Source organism: Acromyrmex echinatior, chromosome 4 (assembly GCF_024713525.1).
Source record: "Acromyrmex echinatior isolate Ae372 chromosome 4, ASM2471352v2, whole genome shotgun sequence".
NCBI classification, from domain to species: domain Eukaryota; kingdom Metazoa; phylum Arthropoda; class Insecta; order Hymenoptera; family Formicidae; genus Acromyrmex; species Acromyrmex echinatior.
In genome coordinates, this window is record NC_141855.1 from 1,491,456 (window position 1) to 1,516,175 (window position 24,720).

The following is a 24,720-nucleotide window of genomic DNA, read 5'->3' on the forward strand; positions in this document are numbered from 1 at the left end:
CATTGGATTTCAATGCCTGAAGGCGCAAAATGTACACTATCCTTTAGTGAAATGACACCATCACTCTGCGTCATATTAACGATATTTAATGAGTTTATAGGACAAGAGTATAGGACAAAATTCGCAATTCAGAAATTTTCCCTTCCAAAATAAAATTCTATCGTATCAAAGAAGCCACGCTACAATTATCTCCGTGTCTCTCTGATACATGTATTGTTAAATGCCTTTAATATATCCAGACACGGAGACAAACCACGTACAGCTTCTTTGAAGAAAATTAACCGTGCAAGTCTTAAAATCGTATTACGTCAATATAAAACAGCTTTGCTTTCGCAGTTGGCGTTGGATTCGCAACGTCATTTTCTACACCTGGCAAAGTAAATCTCGTTGATTATCCAAATTATCACGCGATTCACAACTTACATCGGACGAAATCTCTATTCGTGTCAGCTTGCGACGATCTCTTTTGCAACTCGCGTAATCGCGAGATGCTCGCTTGCTCGGGATTGATTTAAGCACAATAACGCAACAATGTTTCGGTAATAATAACGAGGATGATGCCGATGATAGGTTCAATTTAACGCGTTGGCGCGATGCATAGGTGCGTGCATACATCTCGCGTACATCTCGCGAGATCGATCGACTAGATGATTCTTATAACTGCAGAGCATCGCGATATTACATCGACTATTACATCGACTATTGTGCGGCGAATACACCGTTAATGCGTTCACGCGGCAGAGGTGCGGCAAAGATTCTTGTAAAACAGCAGACTCGTTCGCGAACCCTCTTCCATAGCGGTTTCTCTAGTGAAAGCTGAAGGAAGCTCAATTTACATAAAAAAATATAATTTAATTTTGTCAAACTTATTAACTACGTTTTATACGTGTAGCTGTGTTACACATTGGATATATATGCTTCGTCGACGTAAATGCGGCATAGGACTTATTGGATACTGAAACTAAAGCGTTCGCCGCATTCCAGAAACCGTACACAAGGCAACTACTCTCTCCTGCGCTATTTGACCGCCGCCATTAACCGCGCTCGTGGAAATCGGAAATTTATCTCTCCCCGTAAGCTTTATCGAGCGCTTAATTTATATTCGTTCAAAGTAATGCGTTAAGAAATGTGGACGCTCCTAACTTGGAAACGAATTGCAGAAATAAATTCCCTCGACTTTTATTTCATTAAAATACTCTTCAAATTCTATAAAAAATCTATTTGCATGTAAATCAGATCATTTTGAAATAAAGAGACTTCTGTGTGTGCATATATATATATATATATATATATATATATATATATATGCACAGTTGGAAAATGTGTGTTACATTTAATACATTTTACGTAGGTATCTCAAACAGCCACTTAATTTTTGTGTTAATTTAACACAAGATGAATGTATTAGAAAGTAATACAAATATTATGTAAAAATATTAACATAAAAAATTAAACATTGACACAATTTGTAAGCAAACTGTGGACACATATTTTTTCAGTAAAATTAATATTTATGATATGTTAAATTAACACGTATTTTAATTCATTTACCTTAGAATTTAAAGTACGTTATTTTAATTTCTTTGTTCAACTTAATAAATTGTGTTATTTTGACACTAAGACATTTTTTGAATATCAATTTAAACATAAAATATTCAAACAACATAATTACATTATGTTAAAAATTCAGAACTTTAACGGACTTGAGTAGATCGGTTTTAACAGAAATACAAAATACTTTTTACTGTGCATTTCTAGAGTAACATTCTTTTTACAGACAGGACATTGAATTAAAAAAAAAAACTTTTTCTTTATAACGATCTCATTCTTTAGAACTCATTTCCGTAGACATTTTTTTGTATGGAACTTTTAAGTTCGCTCTTTGTCGAAAATCAATTATACATTCGCATAACAGATTCTTCACGTCTACTTCAATCGCTTGTGATTTCGGTATTCAGAAATGTTGCAGCATGTTACTGTCGACGATTAGGCTCGCTGCAAATTTACACTGTGAGTCGGATTAGACGGCTGCTAATTAGATTGCACTGTTTGTCGCGCATCGTCAACCGTGCTTCTATGCGCCGACGAAACTAAATAGAGGATCTGTCCAAATGAGAGAGAAGCAAAACGATTTCAAAGGAAAGAGATGCTGGTCGAGCGACGCGCAATGTGGCGGCTCTTCCATAAAATAAGTAATGTTTCTAAAGCTATATTTTCTTAGAAAAAAATCTGCCACCATATAAACGTTCATAAAAATATAAAATGTAATTTTGTTTTAAAAATAAATTTTTTACATTGGTTATTATATTGAAGAAAATTATTATGATTATACAAATCAATTCCAGGATTAGCAAAATATGTTTTTTTTTTAAATAGTATAAAAAACATATTTAAGATTAGAAACACCGACGTATTTTAAACAGTTTAAAACATGATTTATCACTCTTGTTCGATTTTTTCATGATTTTTTTTGCAAAGGATATTCCGAAATTCTTTAATTAACAGAGCACTGCTTCGTAACACATAGCAACGTTCCGGAACGCGGGATGAGTGAAATTTTCACACAAACAAAATTTTTGGTTTCGTCCAAAAATTCTGTTGTGCCAATACACCAATGTGCGTCTCTTTAGAAGTTAGGTGTGAACGGGCGCACAGTTTTTACTTGGTCTAACCTAATTAATTCGAGGTGGTCTGATCGAGAGGAGAAGTTTCGGCACCGCACAAAAGAGGCACAGGCGGCCGATTGGCAACAATCGGACAGGAAATTAAGAACGCGATCAAGAAACGCCTCTTCATTGTTTCTTTTTCTTTTCTTTCGACGAAGCGCGACGAACGTTGGATGGAGTCTCACGAAGCTTGTCTAGCCATTAACTTCTTCTTTCCGTGTTACCGCCCTTTTCCCATCATTTTCCTCGCTTTGATGATTTTCAAAGAAGTGAGGAACAAGATCAGGTAAAACGGGTAATAAGAAGATGAATGTTTTTATCATGTGGTATGATAGGGCACGATTAGAAAGTTTAAGGATGCGTAAGTATTTTTGCGTATTCCGTTACGAAAAGGTAGGGTTACCGCGTTGTTCAGAAAGAAACATTGTGCCCCTTTCTTCAACATTTCACTTACGTACCATCGTAATATCCTCGATACATGATAAAATTGAAATTGATGGAAAAATATTATTTATAGAGAATGTCATCGTGTTACTGCAATTAATATCTGCATATTTAACCGTCGTTCTTGAATTTATCTCGAGTCTTCATCATCGAATGACGTTAATGATGAATATCTGATATAAGCAAAAGCATCCGGGAGTGGCAGTGAAAGGAAATCGATGTCCCGTAAAGATGTCGCTCATATTATTCGTCTGCCACACACATAATTAAATACGTAGGTAGTTAATATCGCCTCATTAAATAACGTCCAAGAAACAAAGAGCTTACGTTAAAAAAACAGTCTAACGGGACGAAGCTTTACAAGACTAATGACATAAAACTCTCTCCGATACTTTTACAAGATTAATTACGTCGAAATCTTTGTGTTCCTTAGGTCTCTGAGGACCTTCGGATTATCGAGCTCAAATTACAATGATGTGAAACGTCTTGAAATTGATCAGAGCCAAAAGATTGATAGCTTTAAATGATAGTCCTTGAATTTGCATCTGCCAGCGATTCAAAAGGAAGTGTATATGACTTTAAAGGCACCTTATATTTCATTATGCGTATGTTCCGCCTACGTCTCATAATACGAGCATAAGAAGTTTGAACGCTAATCATGTTGTCGAGCAGGTTTCAGGTTTCTTCTCTCTCCTGGTTTCTCGGTCTTCGGTTTATCGGTATTTTTTTCTTTTCCCCACAATCAGCAAAAGATAATTTCTCTGTCGCGCGTTGACGTAATAAATCTATAAATTCTTCCTCTAGTCGAAGAAACAGTAGAAGAATATCGTTAGTATTGATAAATGCGAGTATCAATTTCTCTGAGTAAAAGAGTGAAAGTAGACTTAACAGATTTTGGTTAAATAATTTTTCCTGTTGCCTGAAATATACTTTTTCTCGAGATAGTATTTAAAATTAAAATATTGTTAAAGTAAACTTATCCATATTTCATGTGCACATTTTCCAAGGAGAGAATTTATAGCTTCGATTCTCGAGTAGCGGCTCCGCAGGGCAGAAGGAACGTAAGAAAAAAAATGTCATATCTGATATATCACACGTACACGCCTCTCGCTTTCGAATCTCGCCGATGAAATGGCTGTCGTCGATATTATTAACGGCACGTAATAGTGAAATCGATAGAACTCTTTTTCCGTGCTACCCGCCTTAATGCGGTTCCAACTTGTCCTGTACCTGCTTATCGCCGGCACTGCTAGGAAAGCCGCGCTACCGTGCATTATGCTCTACGCACGCCGATTCCGACCCGGTCGCTTATTTCACGGTGATCGGATACAGAATTCAGGCCTGCGTTCCAGCGGCTTCTTGCGGGGCCATTAAAACGGAGAGCTCGGCGACGCGGAGGCCGCAACTGTTCCGCCATTAACGATAATCCTTATTATTTTACAAGTAAATGAGACGCGTGTTACCGAACAGAATTTTTGCGCCGTTTTCTGTACCGATTTTGCAACAGCTGATTGGCAGATTACTGCCGCATTGACGAAGCAAAGACTGACGTTCGGCGCGCAAAAGGTGAAATTCCGGCGACGATGACGGCATGTTTCTTAGTATGTAGTTTTAAAACTACGTCACTGCTCTTTAACGATTAACGATCTCGTAAAAACAAAGGAAAGATATAAAGATGGGATTCTGAAAGCGTCGTTATCGCATCTGTTATATTCGTTTGGCCATTTCGTGATAATATTATTCGTCATTAAATAAGGATTCAGTTGGTTCCCCGCGGTGGTAGCGTTTAAGAGTACTTCTTTTTATTCCATTTAGTAACGGCGCAAAATTCAACAACATTACAGAACCGCGGCGAATTCCATTCCGTCGGATTTACGGTCAACGACACGTTAACAAGGGCGGCGCGGTGCGAATGAAAGAACAAGAAACTCCGGTTCATTACTCGTAATGCCCGCAAGTCTAATTGGTTGAGTTCGATCGACACTTTTAATACCAGTTTCTCAACCGCGTGAAAAGTCTTCGCCTTTGTTCTAATCGGAATCCTCAAGGCGAGACTCACGATTGTATTTCGAACGTTATTATATACAGATTTCAGATTTATAATTATTCCTCTAAAAAATCACGTAGGATTAAAATAGGAGGGCAGAAACTTTCATTTAGACGTCTAGTTAAGTTGATTAAAAACTTGAAATACTTTTAATTCTTCACAAACATGCGCGAGTTAAAATTATGATCCTCAATGCTAATAGCCTTCTATATAATTGCCACGGAGATAAAGCGACATTAATGACATATATATTCGTGTCCACTAATTTCTCGTAACACGAAATTATCCGCATCCGTATACCGTATATATTCCTCTGACGTTAAATATCGCAGGGAAATCCAGCACGCGGCGGTCTCGACCCGCCAAGCGTTTGCACCACAAAAAGTTCCGTACTTCTTGCAAAAAGTCCATTCACCGTGTGATTATTCAGCATCATCAGTTTCATCGCGTCAGCTAACTCAGGCGCGAGCGCGAGCGCGTTGCAACAATAACTTCGCGCTACGCCATTACCACGTTATAAATGCTAATTGTGCAGCGCTACGCGCGACTTGCCTTTTTCATTGCTCCGCGACGTTTGTCATTCCCGCGGCTGAGCGACATTTACGCGTGCCGGAAGAGAGAGAGAGAGAGAGAGAGAGAGAGAGAGAGAGAGAGAGAGAGAGAGAAAGAAAGAAAAGAAGAGGGAGGAGAAAAAAATAAGAGACATAATACCCAATCGGTTTACGACCAATGTGGCGTATTAATGTCTCGTAAAACAAGCACTTTGTATTAAGAAGCCAATGTAATCGTCATCATCGTTGTCGTCATCGACCTTGAACCCTGAACTTAGGGCTCCGCGATTGTCTCGCGATAATCCGACGTCGTTACGGGCGGGATTTTTTTCAGCTTATCGCGAGATGTTCCGCGCGATTGTTTATGAGTTTATTAATTTTATGCCGGAGCTAATGACCCACTCTCGATGATTACGATCAACGTTCGTCATGTAAATGACGACATCGTACAGTCTCTCTCTCTCTCTACATTTGTGCTTCATACGAACTCCTTATACTTTGATTTATCGTAGGGAGAGTCGCTGTAGATCTCACGTTTTCGAGATTATCATTAAATTTAAATTATAATATTGCCCAAGATATCTTTGAGCCTTTTCGTGAGAAAAAGGGAAAGTATATCGCTCGAGAGAAGTATCAGTGACAAACGGCAAAGAGGAGAAAACGATTAAAAATATCGCGAAGCGATTTCTAATGTTGATTATTTCCTACAATTAATTCATCGCGAGAAGTGTTGTGAAATATCTTCGTTCTATACATGGCCATTAACCCTCAAAGGTTCGTTCTATCGTTTGTTCAGTCATAGCAGCTGCGCTTGCAACGCGATACCGCTCTTTTCACCATCCGAGGCCTTCCGCATTGTTGGTGGTCCAGCGTTACCTGCTGACGTTTCTATCAGACGAGGTATTGTAGCGAGTTAATCGAATTGGCAAAGCATTTTGTCTGCGTCTGAATCTCTACATTTAAATATACAAACTACATTTAAATATTTAAATAATTTTATCACACATAAACGTATTTTTATTAAACTCAATTCTACATAAATAATATATTCTGCATAAAATCTTTATTTTTGTCATAAATTGCACTCCGTTTCGAAGTATTCTATTCTTAAATATTTAATATCAAAGAATTGCAAGAAAAAATATTGTACCATTATTGCGTGAGTTACGTCCAAACTTTTTTATCTAACTGTCCATTTATTTATATGACTCATAATTTTAGAAAGCTTTGACGATACTATAAAAATGTCTGAAAAAGGAGACTTTAGGCACCACACAAATTGCTAGACACATTAATTGTGTGAAATGTTCAAAAAAGACATATTGAAGGAAATTATTTTCCCAAAAACTATCGCTATACAGCAAGTATGATATTCGACGCTTACGACCCTACAGATTCTGTCGCAATATTACACCCAGAGGAATTGAAACTTCCGGGAGGACACGTGTGGTCCTCGAGGCGATTAGAAACATATATGGACATTTTCATTGTTTCTAAAATTTATATTTTACAAATAAAAGCAGGTTTGAAGCGTTCGAAATACGTGCCAAAACATTTGCTTCAGCGAGCCCTGTCGACTTAAAAGAGTTTGTAAAAAATGAAATTCAGAAAAAAATCACTGTTATTGCAAGGATTTGTTCTGACCGTTTGTGCTGGCTGCATCATTTTGTAACGCGACGTGTCTCATCGCCACATCGGCCTTTACAATGCAAATACATGACGTAAACTGTGATATATCCGGTCGATTCGCGATAGTTCATTCGGATCGAAGGCACCTATGATTTTTCACCTGAGCCGTTTATTTCCGTACTGCCCGTAACGCGATGGATGTGCGATCGATAACCAGCTAGCGCCGATCCAGCGGCTATCGCCTCCGAATCGTACTCGCGCATACAATCCTGCTTACATATGCAAATACACACGATAGTACAATTACGAAAAGTTTTCCGCTACGTAACTTCCTACCAGCATCGACTAATGATACCAGATCACAAAATGAAACTTCCTTTGTTGTCTAAATAAAAGTCATCTATTTTTCCATCCATTTCTACTGCGTCTATTTTTAGAATTATTACATCATATTACATTAGGCTTCATTTTATCATTATTTATATTGTCCATACTTAACATAATTGAGATCAAATGTTTGATTTCGCGACGTGAAAAGCACGCAGGATATTTTTAGGATAATTATTGTCAGGAAGAAGTGGGCACAAATACGCAGGTTAGCAAAATTTAGATTAATACTTTGACGATATAAATGTTTACAACAAATTTTTTTTTAATTAAAGATTTGGATTTCAAACCTGCCTTATTTTGCCTGCTTTATTTTATTTCATTAGTTTCCTCAAACCGAATCTTCGCGTCTCAAACAGAAACAAATAATAATATGATCCACAAGCACGAATTAAAATCCTTCAATCGATTAAAATCGCCGTTTCAATTCGTGTTTCCCTTCTTATCTCAATCATGCAAGGGAAAATGTAAAAATACCGCTGCCAAATTGATTCGCAAAGGAGAAAGGGGACCGCGATGGAAAGAGGACGAAACGAACGAAGAGGGATAGATGGAGAGAGAAGGAGGCGGAGCAGGAAATAAGTTCGGCCGCCATTTTGGGTGAGATTTGTCTTCATTAGGACTTCCTGCGGCGCCACTAACGTCCCACCTGGCGTTATAAGGTGTTGAACCACTCGAAGCGGTGATATTAGCGGCTGATGAAACGATATTGCTCCTGATGGGTGGTCCCCCACCTCAGTGTCGTTGATGAAGACGCGAACAGTTGGCTCTCCTTCGTCTTCCTCGCTCGGACTTACAAGCCGAGCTGACTTATTCACCCCTGATGTGGATTTACCAAGGCGACCCTTCGCCGCGCGCGTATAAGGTGTACCTAAAGCACATGGCACATCAGGGACGCTTTAGTTTATTCGCGTTCCCCAAGTCGCATTTATTTCACGTACAATACGAGAGTAATAGAATACGGACACTGATTACGTATCAAGCGACATATGTCTTAACGTTTGTATGATATCTACTTCTTGTTCTGTGGAACAACGCTTTTCTGATAGTGTTTCTTCTTCTATTTTTTCCACCAATTGCCTCAACAGCTACACTTCATTATTTTACATATGATTTTACATAATATTTATTCTTGTTTCGTTTACCCTAATTCCCTTCTTATTTCCCTTGGACGTATTAGATACACCCTATATCTCTTAGCGCGCGTGCCTAACCGCCTGATCAAAGCAGCGCTTATCGTTCATTACGAAAGTACCGGACGTGTCGCTACCGCTACTCGACTCACCTGAACATAACTTTACCTGTACTTTACCGCGACATTCTCTAACCGAATTCTGACTCGCCTAAAGGAATGTGCCTGGAACACGCGATCGTCCATAAATTGGGCGCCCCTTCGAAACATTTTTCGTGCATATTGATCCATATTCTTACCGCATGTATAATCATTCCAAAGAGAAAAATGATAGTTTCTTGTTTGAAAAAATTAAATATCACGATAATTTCTTCTTCAGAAAAATTAAATGTGAATGAAAAATTTAATGTTATATATAATACTGATGGTTTATTTCTTCAGAAAGGAGAGAGAGATTAAATACATACGAATATGAATGGATATTTCTAAAAAAAATGTTTTCAAGAAGCGCCAAATTTATAGAAAGTTACATCTTAAAAAAGATAAATTAATGATTTTTTTTTATTAAGTTTATTAATCATACTTAATACGGAAAAATTGGAGGACAAAATCCGTAATTTGTAACTTTTGAAAAGTACAAGTAAAAATATATTCCTTAAAGTACAATAGACGTGCACTCGTGCGTAATTGTCCCTAACGAGATTTACATTAGATTTGCACAAACTTCTTTATTGCGCATTTGTATTATGCGATCTTTATACGAGATAGAATTCAAAGTTGAGAAATCGCATTCAGCGTTAAATGTGCGATGAGAATATGGATCATTGTGTTTGTAAAGGTAATGAGGCTAATGGCGGAAGGCCTCGGATGTTAGTCTTGAGAAAGAAAAAAAAAGGGGTAGCGTGACAATCCAGTCAGGCTAAAGAATTTCTCTCGTAATTACGCTAATCAGCGGCACGTGAATCGACCGCCTGTTTTTCGACGATTTCAAAGCTGCTAAAAGCAAGTAAAGGACCAGAGACGCCGGAAATAGATGTGAGAGACGGTAAAGGGGTAACGCGAAAGGGACGAGAGGAGAGAGATGCATAACGAGAGAGATGAAAATCTGAGAAAGAAGTCTGAGTTAATAGGATCAGAGAACCGCGGTCAAACGATCCTTGAAGCCGCTGTTATTTAAAGAGATGCGAAAGAGACGTCTCAAAGAGACATTACGTCGTGTGTTACGTCGTTCTCGAAATTCACGGAATCGTTCCTCGCGAACGTCGCCCCGCACAAATTGCATTAAACTTTACTACGTTGGTATTTTCAATTTAAATTAATGCAACCATGTATAAACTACTGCACCTATAGCTTTTCTGTAAGGTATTTAAAGTATTATTATTTCATATAGAATTTAAGCAGACAGACAACATAAATTGCTAATATTATATATATTGTTCTAGATTGTGCATAAAATAATTTCAATATTTAACAATGTAATGTAATTAAATGGATCAAGTATTATTTAAATTGTTTCGGAAACTTCTTATTCGAGGTATTGTTAAAAAATTAAAACTTCAATATCATATATATATAATATATATATACATAAAGTCTAATTTATTTATTTGAAAAAAATCTTTCATGAAAAATGTCTTTCTCTCTCAAAATAAACAGCTCATACTTGCATATATCCGTCACAGCAATTGAAGATAATCTTTTCTTATATTCTAGCGATAAAAATTGTTTTCCATGAGGTGATAAACGTCGAGAAACATTCTTCGTACTAAAATAAAATCAGGCGCGAGTTCTCAAAAATTGAGACGAGCGGAAGAAAAATTTGTCGCTGAACGAAGGAAGCGACTTTTCTTCCAGGTATTTTAAACGGCCCGTGTCCGCACCTCATGGAAGGACATGTCTCGTCGCGACTGACAAAGGACGTCGTCTCCCGGTCATTAGTCACGGCGTCGTCACTTCTGCAATTAGAAGCCACTAAGCATTTTTTTCGCTCCACGCCCTACGTCCCTCTCCCCTTCCGTACGCGTCTTTATGAGCCTAGTCGTGGCGTGTGAGCCGACACGCCGTATTCCCGAGGGGATCCTTATGTGGCAGTCGAGTTACCGTATTTTACGCTCTACGCTGAAACGAGCCTCTCGCACTTCGTTTCTTCGTTAAGCGACGATTCGAACAGCATCCGTTATACTTCGACAACTCGACCGAGACGATTTTGAATTGCTTCGAAAGCGATTAACTCGGTAATGGATGCGGTTTCTCTGAACAAGGAAGAGAGTGAGCGCATTACGTGTACTCCACTTTGATTCTCTTTTAAAAAAATTTTCTTTTTATCTGAATTATATATCGAATAATTTATGGAAAAATCTGAGGAAAAGAATTGAAGAAAAAAATTAAGAAAATCAATTGTAATAATTTCTTGCAATAATCCTAATTTTTATTAAGTTGAATTTCTAATTGAAAAATCTGATGTTTAATATGTTATTTTTATATTTTCTAGATATTAAAAAAAATCTATGAAGGTAAAAGATTGAAATGTTACATAAGAATCTTACTTAAAATCTTGAAATACATGTGACTATCTTTTCAAAATTATGTATATGAAGAAATAATTAAATAAAATAAAAAAATAACATCTGAATATCTGCAGACACAGAAGTATCTCGCGTTAGATTAATTTTATTAATTTAAATATCCAATAAAAAATTAATATTAATTTTTTATATATATGATCTTAATTCAATTTTTATTAAAATTTTATTTGGAATCGCTGATATTTTCGATCCGAGTTGATAAAAATTAACCGAACGCGTTACGCTCTTACAAATGACGACTCGTCGATCTCACATTAACGATCTGTCGCTTCTCTCGAATAATGTAATAAGAAAACGCAAGATGAACGACGCCGTAAACTTTGTCGCTCGCACTTCGGTGCAGAGACGCAAGTTGGAAAAGAAGGAGCAGGAAAGCGAAAGTGGCAGATCGCGCTTACAAACCGGCGAAAAATCAAACGATAAATCTCGAACTCGGGGCTGCGGTTATGCCCTTGGGTCTAAACGACTAAATAAGTGTTCCAATTTCAAAATTACCCGCTAAACGATTTGTGGGCCGGCAGAAAATATATCGTTGACATGTGGGCAAAGCCCCTCGGGTTAAGAGCCGGGGTAGTAAGCCGAGGCAGGAGCACGAAGAAGGAGAGCCAGGGGAGGGACAGCGGCAGGGAGAGAAGAGAGACTCCCGGAGATGCTGTCGGGAGACAAATGACCGCCGACCGACGGAAGACACTTCCAAATTGCTCCACGGTGTCGCAGTCCCGCCTCTTTTTGCGTGTCTCTTCGTATATTCTTCGAATGCTCACTTGTAGCGGGCGGACGACTTATTAGCGAAATACCGCGGGACGCGGACGTGTGGCACGAGCGACCGTTTGTTTTGCCGCGCTGCACCAGTCCGATCTCTCTAAGCGAGAGAAGACCAGTCTTTATTCCCTAATTTAATCCACCGACGCACGCGCGCGTGTCCACAATTTCGATTTTCTTGCATTTTCTATGTCTATATCTTTCTTTAATTTCGATTGCATACGACGTAATTTGAAATAATAGTACGGAATAACTCGGAATGTGAATTTAAGATACCTCTTCTCGGATGTCCGAAAGATTAATGCAACAGAATGATGTTTGGAACGATTTGTCTATGTATCATCCACTTATCCACTGCAAAAAACTCATTTGAATCAGGCATTGTTAGAGTTTGGTGACGACAGGGTCGTTTTTTTTCATATTTACGATAGGGCGTATTCCCTGTCGAGAGATTTTACCCCGTTTTACCCTTTATTTTATAATTTGATGTATAAGACGTCCTCAAATGTATAATATTTTAGCAGAGATTTATTAAATGTAAAAGTAAAGATAATATATGTAAATACAATTAAATTATAAATAATTAAATGATGCTTTTTCGGGTTTGCCTTCCTCCATTTTTTAAATACAATCGATTATGATCACACTGATCACTAAAATGTGCGAATAACGCGACACTTTGTGTACATTTCCCACATTAACTAGATGCGACACACACTTTAACAATACAATGGAAAGTTATGCGGATAAGTATAACACGTTCAACATTGTCTTGCAAATTACGAATTACAAAGGACGGAGGACTTTAATTTAATCACTTTGAAGTGCAAAATGAATTTATAATAGTGACACGCAGATGACATGTATATGAGGTTAATTCATTTAATGAAATTGTTTCAACGCTACTTGATTCCGAAATATCCCGTCATTTTTACACGTTTACAAGTCGTTAATCATTGGGATTTAATTAATAGTACGGATCGATAATCGTCGACTATTCGTCAGAAATAATCGCACCTGCCCCGTTTTCTAACTTAGCCTGTTTCAAAGGATAATGCGACACACAACGCTGTCTACCCGCTCTTACCACGCGAATAATAAACCGCGTGTATACAGTGCGGCAGCGATGTACATACCACAAGAACGCCAAGAATCAAAAACAATCAGAGTCGAGAGTGTGTGTATACTAGATAATCCGTTGCCGCAAAATTTATTTAACACTATACAAGACACACGCTTATTGAATATTCGAATTTACATTTTTACCAATAATGTGATAAATTAATTTCGATGAATTAGCTATTATCGTATCTTGAAACTAATATTATTTAAAGAATGAAATTTACCTTCGTTTTTTTGAAAAAACAACTTTATTCTTCAAATTTTTAAGTTACATTTACTAATTTTCTTTAAACGAAGTATTAAATCAATTATTCAAATTTTTATCTTAAAAAGGAATCGAATAAAATTAAAAACTTGCCTACATATCAAAGAGCTCTTTAATTTAATTTAAAAAAATTTGTTTTTACGTAATAAAAGCTTATTGGTAATATTCAGTTTTTGATGCTAATTAAAGAGAAATAACTAAGATATATTTATACGTAACCCAACATTTCATTCGTCTTAATGATCAGAGAAAAAAAAGTCTTAGTAATTACTTTAACATAATGACCAATTACATTAGAATATTGGAATTTATTCACGAATAATTCTAAGACTGATGACATAAACGTAAAGTATCGAAGGCATTAATGAAACAAAATTTTCCGGTAACAGAATTATTCAATTACTTCAATTACTCTCGATGATGGCACAAAGGTTGCCGCCGGCAAGTAGTGCCGCTTGTAAAAACGTATAGTGTAGGAGTACCGTTAAAAACATTCACAATCGAGACAGTGTAACGACTTGATTTTTTTTTCTTTTTTCCACTTACCCCCGCGCGCCGATAAAGATGTCAAATATCCCGAGAGACTGGTTATCCACAATGGCAAGAAGCATGATGGGAACCTGTTACGCCACGAATATATATACTTATGGGGAAGAATTCAAGTGATGCATTGTGCACGGTCGTTAACCTATTTCGATCTTTCTTTACGTGACAGCGGTATCGCCGCGGTGACACGTCGTTCGGCATGCCACTTCGCACTGTCGCGCGATTTATGCTCGTGCTAGATCGTCCAGGATCCTCTGGTCTGGCAGCATTGTTGCAATTCGCAATTGTAATAAATGTGTTAAACCCGTTAACCGTACCGCCCGCGGATACCAAATTTCCGCGCGCTATGGAAAAGGAATCCCTTAGGAATCTGTTCGTTCGCATAATAAGAGATGGATTTATTCACAAAATTATCTGTCCGAGAATTTTTACTCTTAAGGGGCTCTTTAAAAGCCTTTAACTAAATTAATACGTCGTGTAATCAGTGTAACGTATGTATAACTATGCGTTTTCATTCTTTTATACTTCCAAACAGATAGTAATACTGATTATTTAGCTTAGAATATATTATTTTTAGATTAAAATCGTTACAGGAAAAAATTTTTCAATAAATTGAAAATTAAAAATTCTAATCATAATAATATGAAAATATTGATTTTAACGTAACAAATCTTTAGTCGCAAATGATCATAAATAAATGTTAATCTCAAAATTGTCAACAACTTAGTATTGTGGATGAGCAATGAAAAATGGATGTGTCGAAACACCGGAACTCGTTAACGGCGTAACGATTTTCTTTGTTGCATCACAGACCGTTTGCAGTTTGACCGTAAAATTCAGCTTAACAAGAAACTGTTGTCGAATAATCTACTCGACGAGACGCCAGTTAAGCTGTTTCAAGATCGTCGCGCCTCTTAACTCCGTCACTATTCTACTCGAGTGAATCTTGCTCGAGCGTAACCAAGATGGCCGCGCAACGGTTTTGTTGGTCTTTCGCGAGACATATCATGTCGCTTTGCATCGTGCTGTTTGCTTCTACGGCTGTTTTCCCCTGTACCGTCGTGCCACGATAAATCAAGTTTCGAAAATTTCTCTAACATATTTTTCATTTATGACAGATTGTATTTATTCATTAGAAAATTTCTAATAAATAACAATTTTCTTTGACGATTTTAATATAGAAAGTTTAACTGTAAATTGACAATAAAAATATCATATTAGATATACATTTTTATAATTAAATATTGCAACAGTACTTTGAAGAATTATTGTCACCATGATTGTATTTTCCATAATTCAGACATGAAGTTTAGATAGAAAATTCTTCATGATTATCAGTACACAAAGAGAATGATTTTACTGAAGTATCTAAAATTAAAATAGATCTGAAAATAATTTTGTTGAACTATCAAAATAATTATGTAGAAGTTTATTCTTAAAATATCAAAACTTTTTGCATCATTATGGTTAAGTTTTCTACATTATTATTTTGGTTCCCAAAAAATTATTTTCGGATCTGTATCTCTTTAGATATTTCAGCTCAATCTTTTTTTTGTTGACTCTAGTTGCTAGTTATAGTTCTAGACTAGAAAGATTAAATTTAAAAATAAATAAATTTAGAATACAATTAAAAAATAAAAAGTTTAGTGAAATTATATAGCGAAAATTTTTGTTACAGTTTTTGCATCCTCTATAAGTTACAAATTATAGAGAATATGAGTTTATTTTGCATCAAAAAATGTCTCATACGTAACATAGTTTAGCTTGTAACCTTTTAAAATTGGTATACTCTTTAGAGACAACATATCACTTTATTGATAAAAGAATCAATCTGTTATTAATTATTGCGATTCATTATGAAAGCGGTTAAATTATGTTCGGAAGAAGATAAAGCACAGATATATGAAAGTATACCGGTTCACGTAATTAAACCAAATTTTCGGCCAAGTCAGCACATTAATCAAGCGAATTTCGCCGCCATCTGTGACCCTAGTAGATGTCATACATGAATATGGTTTACGCACGGCAGGTGGTCGCGCGGCTACCCTTTATCAGGAATTTATTTCTGTATAATTCTCCAGTGTGTGTCTATATATCACTTTAAAGAAAATTTAAGTTTTTAATCCTTTTTCTTATTATTTTAAAAGAATTCCAATTTAAAATCTTAATAAATTTCTGTAATCTTAATAAAATTCAACGATTCATATATAATGCATTTTAGAAATATATATTTTAGTAAATTATATAATATAAATATTGTATATATAAATATATTTTAATAAATAGTATGAGTACTTTACGTCTCCAATAAAATGTAGGTAATATCGAAATTTTGAAAAAAAATTGTTACAGTAAGATTTGGAATGTTCATCGACAATGAGAAAAGGGTGAAAAAATCTTTCGGAAAAGGAAGCATCGACAATAGTTTAAAACTGTTTGGAAAGTTGAAGAGGAAGAGGGAGGAGGAGACGCGAGTTGCGAAAAGACAGCCGAAGCGGCGAATCGTGAACATCAAACGAATTAAATCTCTGCGGAGAACCGACCGCAGAAACTAATATCTCGACGCTTCTTCCGTCCGTCCATCCGTCCGTTCGTTTACCGTTTCATCGTCGTGTCTCAACATCTTTGTCGTGCAAAATTCTCATTCGCTTTGTCTTCGATTTCATTTGTCAATGTGTTCTCGAATCGCTGGTTTTAGAAACTATAAATAATTGTTAGGCTCGAAGAGAATGATGGATGTAAATGAGAATTGCAATGAGATTGAAAGATATGTAATTAATTAAATTAATCTACCACGAATAATATGAAATTGCAATACAGAAAAAATTAAAATTAATAGGTTAATAGAAAATTAAAATTAATATATTGATACAACATTGTAATTATTGTATGAAAAATGAGGCATATTTTTATATTATGTAATCATAAAATTTTCATCTTTTTAACAGTTTTTTTTCCATTTTTCTATATGTGAATTATACGTTGCACTTACAGTGCGTGTAATCGAATCAATACACCTTTTGCGAAAGACTCTCTCTTTCGTGACAAAGTGCTTGATAGTCTCCTCTTTAATTATTTTCTTGACGTCTATAGATCGGCAATTAATTTTCTTCCGTATGTGCGCGCTATGGCTATCAATATTTCTATCTATGTAATATTGATTTCAGTTGTAAACATAACTAAATTAATATATCGGCAAATAGAATATTTCCTAGACATTCAGCGTATATTTAATCTATATTGCACATAGAACTAATTAAATTTTTATTTTTTTTTTAGAATTACTACGTGCCTTCGTCAATTTAATCAGACATTTTCAATATAAACGCAATTAAAAATATGCTAACAGAAAATTATAGATATAATATAATCAATAATTAATGTTCATAATTTTTTTAACAAGTCTCAAGAGTCTGAGGTATTTAGACTAACGGTTAACTCTAAACGTAGACGTTAGTTATTGGAAAAGCGGGACATGTTGTGGATTGAACGAAACAAGTGTTACTCTGTATTTTTGGATCGCGTTTAAGCACCAAGCGCGGTTGTATCCTCTTCTTCAATTAGCGTAATAAAATGATTAAGATGGTAAGAATGCCAACACCATTCTTTCAAATAAGATGGACTGTCCCCTCGAAAACGAGAAGTCCGGTCACCTTATATGTGCATGACATCGTTCGTGTCGGTCAGTGAAAATTTTTTAAGCGAACTGTACGGTCGGGTTGTGCAGGTGTGACCGATGGCGGCGGCCTTTGATCCTGGAGCGACTCCTCGGCTACTTTGTCCACGACTCATCGCCCCCCCCTTCTCTCTCTCTCTCTCTCTCTCTCTCTCTCTCTCTCTCTCTCTCTCTTTCTCTCATCATTCGATTCGATTATTTCTTAATGGCTAACGCCATTGCGAAAATGATCGTTGCGTATATTTCTTGGTAAACATTAAAAATAAAAAATACACAGGGTCGCTCCGATTATTGGATAACGACGTTAATTGATACTACTTTCTTCATTCCGAGAGTCAGCGCGAGCATAATAAAAATTATAAAACGGAAACCAGTATTACGCGGTATCATCTGCTAATAAGATACGATGAACGATAATTATTTTAGACTATTTCGCGAGGAAGCGATTATAAAACCAATAGAATTGATATAACAATTTTTATGTCGAGCTTTACACACCGCTGGAATAGTTTTCCACGATCTAATCTAATATAAAGAGATCACCTATAGATAATTAGCAGATATTAAAATAAATTATTCACAAGCTTTAATCTCGACAGATAATGCTAGAACGTTTATTCGAAAAATTAGGTTGCAATGTTCGCTTTTACGTTATTATAAATTGTGTAGCCAATTAAATTATTCAATCATTCGTGCCTTATCTGTCGAATATTATTTTATGAAATAATATTCGATAAGATAAGGCACGAATGATTGAATGATTTAATTGGCTACACAATTAATTTATAATAACAAACAGATTTTTAAGAAAATTGCCGCGCTTGATACAACGGAAACTTTTAAAAAACTTATTAAAGTGGCACTTTTCCAAAAAATATTTTAATATAAAAAATTTATAATATAAAAAATACGCATGCATTAACATCCTTGTGATTTGAGATATTTCGATAATTCAGAATAAATTGCTCAATTATTTATTTGAAGTTTGAATTTTTGGTCTAGATATGTTAGCTAGAGAATACATCAACTAACAGAATGCATCATATCCTATTTAAAAGTAGATGTTGCGTGTACAGTAATATCACAAAATGAGATTATTTATATCCGTACACATCTAATCTGATAAAACTACAAATCGCTTTGTGGCTAAAGGCGAACGTCTGGTAGAAACATTTTGAACTACAGCCTTAGCTGGTAACTGGGAACTATCATAGTTATGGCTCTCGGAATTCCGTGGACTGAGCACCGTAACGAATGCGTAATACTTTTATGGGGATAACCCTCCCATGACTCGAAAATACATTTAATTTATAGTCTTCAGAGACGATTCCGTGAATTACAATTCCAACGTTGATCGTCTGATAAAAACTTGGATTCGTTTTGCATATTCTAATCACGGGATTATAAAATTTCGATTACTGTGTATACTGTGTATATACGCATTCATATGCAGTATTTCCAATGTCATTTTCTACAGAAGAATACCGTAGATCTTTTTAAGAAACCAAAGTAAACTCGAGTAAACTAAAGTAAGATCGAAATAAGGGAAAATAAATGTGTACTGTTAAAAGATTTATTTTAATGTCTTCAACTGTTTCAAACTTGTAACTTTTCTGTCAGTACATAATTTTTCACTACCTTTTCACTACCATTTTACAAAGTTCCCACTGAAAATGTAAAAGTGAAAACGAAATAAAATCTAAAATCTGCAAAACTATTTTTATTCATATTATATATGCATATATAGTAATTTAGATTGAATTATTTAATAAGCACTAAAGATCTAGCTTTGACTGTTAGGATCATTCTATTCCTTATTGTTTTTTATTGTTTAAAACTGAGTGGGATTTTGAAGACACCATAATTGATGCACAAAAATATAAACATTTTTACTGTTAAAATTCAATATAAATATCTGAAACATACATTGAAAATTATAATACATATATGTATAAACAAAAAGTACAAGAGCGATTAAAAAAATAATACCTAATGTGATCTTTGTTTCATACAAAATATTTGCTATGCAGCTACGCTTTAATCTCTGATCAGCATGTGTTATTTACTGGCAATCTCGTGAAATTAATTGATAACTATCTTGTCCTGATTATCATATAAACATGTATCCTATTTATTGATACCTTTATAAATTCATGTAATATAGAGAAACTCAATCTATACGCTCGATCCATCTGCTAATAATATATTCTTATCAAGTCTCTCTATCTCTTGTTTTATTCTCATACGCGGAATTAACTACTTATAACGTACGTTAAGTATGTGGCGAAATACGATAAAGCACGCGGACATTAAACGTTCATTTAATTTCCCAATATCCTTTTTTTTCTTTCGTACAACTCATATTTTACACCTAACGCGTTTTTATGGAGAATTTTTTCCGCCACGTAGCTTTGCGAGTAATTACTCATACAACGTCAGCGATAAAATCTTAATTCATCTATTCGTATCGGTAGCTATTTATCGCATTGCGTTCCCGAGAGACACGGGTCGTCGGAACCAACGGTCTTGTTATCGGCAGCATTTAATTGCCGCTGAATCGATGGTTCGTTTGTGCAATACCCGCGTCTTCGCTCATTCATTATCCGCGATAACCGATAACCGATACCGTGAGGCGCTACCACGAAAGCAGAATCATTTTCAGATCTTTCCATGAGAAACCGTATGGATTGCCAATAAAATTATATTTCGTCATAAAACAATCTTTTAATTATTTTTATCGATTACCATTTACTTTTTAGAAAGCTACTTTTTGCTTTATTGCAAGATTGATTGTATATGTGCACATACATTTGTAAAAATATAAAATAAATTATTTTGCAAATATTTAATTAGTATAATTTTCCCACTAGTTAAAAAATTGAAAAATTAAAAAGTAACATTATTTCATATTCGAATGGCAAGGATATGTTATTTGAAAATATTGAAAATAACAAAGTCACAGACTGATTATAAAATTGTAAAAAAAATTTAAGTTGATCCCATGTATAGTCAATGTATCGATTTGCCACGCCATGTATTGATTAAATAAGTATAATATATAACCACAACTAACTATGTCTATTCTCTTGTGTTGCAGAACAAGCCAATCACTTAAACCTGTTCAACAATCGCCAACAGCCGAAGAAGAAGCGCAAGAGTCGGACCGCGTTCACGAATCAGCAGATCTTCGAGCTGGAGAAAAGATTCTTGTATCAGAAGTACTTGAGCCCAGCCGACAGGGACGAGATCGCCGCTCAGCTGGGTCTGAGCAATGCCCAAGTGATCACGTGGTTCCAAAACAGGAGGGCGAAGCTCAAGAGGGATATGGAGGAGCTTAAGAAGGACGTGCAGACTGTGAATCCACTTCTGGTCGCTCAACATCACAAGACTTTCCTAGAGAACGTGCAAGATCTGGGAATCTTAAAAAAACGACCATTGCCAAATTCCATGGACGAGAAATCGTAGAGATCAACTCGAAATCGACTTTTCGACCTTCTATGTGCAATTGAGGCTCGACAAGAAACTCGGATAACGAACAATTATTCGTATAATATCAAGTGTTTTCGACCGAAATGAAAGATCGAACCGTGATACATAATTTCGTGTTACGATGTTATTATTCGGGCAAGCATGTACGGAAATTTATACGCGTCAATGACTGCATTTTGTATAATAGTCTTCTTTTTACGTATGATTCGATTCCTTGACGCATTTTAATGCGTCTTTCTTGAAAAAATTGTGAAAAATGTAATTGCGATAAAAAGCCCCTTTTATCTTCGATCAAAGATCTTGTCTGTCTAATAATCTATTACCATTCAACATTTAAGCTTACTTTTTCTCAAAACTGTAAAGCTGTTTATTGTTATTACATCCAATTTCTCAATGAGCGAATATTCTATGTACAATAATGTCCAAAAAAAGTTACAATTCTATATATTGAGGTACGATTTAAACGGACAGGAGAAAATATTACTTTCAACTTTTCAAAAGAAATTTTCGTTGTGCTTGTTAGAACTGAAAAAAAGTGATGTTCTTATGTCGTAATTACGGCTTTAAATGGAAAGCGTATCATAGTCCGCTGCAATTTTACGCGCAGAGCGCGGTGTATTATAATGTATTTATTATAAAATGAAGGAAATAAGAGGCCGTAAGAGGAGAGCCGTCGATAATAAATTATTAAATGAATATTATTCCGTAAATTATAAATAACCACGCGTTGTGGCGCGATTGTGTACATATACTGTATATAGGTATATACATCGTTTTCTTGATAATGTTACGTATAGGCATGATAGAGATCGTTATACATGATTAGAGTTAAAAGAAACAGTAAACATAGATGGGACACTGCAATATACCTGATTATGAGTTTAATTAGTGAATTTTAGGAGCGAGTAAAATGTATATCTGCATACGACGATTCGTAAAGTGATAGTGAGGTGCGTGAGACTAAAAATTAGGAGCGCGTGTGTAAACCGACTTAGTACAGTGTATAGCGAAGCTAAATAAATGGAAACATTATTGAAACTGTTTCTGTAGCAACTTTTTTAACTTTATTATATCTTTCCTTTCAATATTCCTGTAATATCCTGCAATACCATTTAATCTTGATATAAAAACCTTATGAAATTATTCATTTCATTTTTAAAAATAAGAAGTTTACATTTACAATATTAAGGATATACAACTTCTACTTAAAAAGTGACCGAAATTGAAAACTTCTACTTTCCTAAAAAAAATAAAAATGAATATTATATGTATACATACAGTTCAATAAGGTAATATTTATATTAAACAATAACATTTCATAGTTTAAATAAAAATGTTCTCATTTTTTACCTTAATTATTTTTTAAAAACATGTTTATTTTGTATTAAAATAATTTTTTATTCAGATTTTAAATTGCTATCAAACTTTTTGTATTATTTTCAAATGTAATATAATAAACACGTGTTTATTCTTGACAATATAGAAATAATTGTTTTCATTTTATTAAATGCGGTATTTTCCATCAGATCGAGGATGTAATAAAAAAAATCACATAAAATTCGTGTTATTCTTTCTCTAATCGCTTTAACGAGAAGAAATTTACATTTTATTACGCTTTGCGTAATACTGTACGTAAAAAAGGCTCGACGTGCGTCGGCGTGCAAGGAGCCGAAAGACGCAGTGCATAAAGATGAAAAGGAATTATTCTCCAAAAATAGCATGTACGTTGCGGTCCTTCTAAGAATCTTTTTGAAGCCATTCGCGAGGTTTACCCAGAGGCGTAATTTATTAAGATGAAGTCATTTCGCGGGCCTTTTCCTCGTTGTATCTGCTAGTATCCGGAGTCTGGCACTCGTCATAACCGAAAGCTTTTGCTATCGATAGATTAGAACTCGAGTGTAATACGAACCGCGATGAAAAGATGTGATATATAATTATATCTTTAATAATTTATATTTTTTCATGTAAATTCAAGTTTACATAAAACAATGTTAAAAAAGAAGCATATTGTTTGCCTGTAGACATTTACTGGATGAAATAGATTCTTTTTTAATGTGCCAATTTGATACATATGAGTCATTATTATACATATGAATCTCAAATTTAAGAGACTAACGAGAAACTTTTTAAAATCAAATCTATTTTAGAATATCCAAAAAAATAAAATAAAATTTAATTAATTACATTTTTAAAGTTTAATTCTTTATCATCGTTTTAATTATGAAGAAGAGGCGTTGGAGACCAGAAAAAATTTTATAAAAAGTGAAACATTTAACCAGTACTAGTATCAAAGAAAGAATTCCAATATAAACGTAAGCATCGTAAGCTATACACTTGCAAAAGCCGCCGGGCCCTTATTAGAAATGTTGAGAGCAGCCAAGTACACCCAAGAGGAGGCATATAATCAGCATATACTTAACGCACGTAATACACGTATATTCACATCCGTTATAAACATTCTAGATTCTAGTCGATTAATCCATTGCGATGGCAGTAGCACGCGTTTTATATCAGAGATAATGACGACAAGTTAATGATAGACTCATTAACGAGGCCTCGTATCAAATGGTTCCGTTTAGCATCAGATATTCAAGTAACAGGAAGCAGGTTGGTAATGTCGAGCTATCTGCTCGTATATCATGCATTGCGAGACTCATCGCTGATACGATTAGCTGTGCTCTATTTATGGCACTTATATATTTTATATGAAAAATCCCGCGTTTATACATAAATTCCTATCTACAAAAATTCTCAAATATCCGACACTTTAAGAAATCGACTGTTTATTGCGCTCGTTATGGTCGGCCTGATCGATACATGCGATCATCAGAAAGTAAAGGCTTTGATAATTCCAAGATTCCAAGGTATAAAAACTGTAATGTTTAAACAACAAAAGTAAGTTAAATTATTGCTCCGAAGGATGTGTAGGCGTGTAAAATGTGAAAACGAACATAGAAACACGTCTCGTTTTATAAGATTTGGTTTTACGAGTCACAAGTCGAAACGGAGTAACGAGACTTTTGTATGAACTTGAACGATTGCGAGGACGTTCGTAGCCATCGCTGATATCGATGGGTCCATATATGAAGCAGTAAGCAAGGTAGCCCATACCGCCCTGTAATTCAGACGCCGCAACATCCAAATAAAGAATTCATAATGGCGATGATGACCACCGCCAATTTTCTCGATATATCCGATATACTAATAATTCAGGTGATCTCCGATCGGAATGAGTATGCGATATCATTCATTGTCTCTCTCCCTCCTTAATTCCCTTTCGAAGCACATTAAACGCGAATTTATGAAATCACGCAATGCGCGACATTAACGAATTATCATTTAATCGCAACAATATAATCGAACTCTGTACTTATATCCTTATATGTCAGCTTTAATATAAGTTTTATAATCGCAATCTC

General features: G+C 35.3%; 1 protein-coding gene across 1 annotated transcript in view; it reads left to right on the forward strand.

The window, feature by feature from the left end:
* Positions 1 to 22,339, forward strand: part of LOC105147495 (uncharacterized) — a 54,149-nt gene extending 31,810 nt beyond the window's left edge. Inside the window, exon 2 of the mRNA XM_011058547.2 lies at positions 20,910 to 22,339. Coding sequence (XP_011056849.2) covers positions 20,910 to 21,277 — 368 coding nt within the window. The 3' untranslated portion in view covers positions 21,278 to 22,339. The remainder of the gene's footprint in view (positions 1 to 20,909) is intronic.
* The last annotated feature ends 2,381 nt before the right edge of the window (positions 22,340 to 24,720 follow it).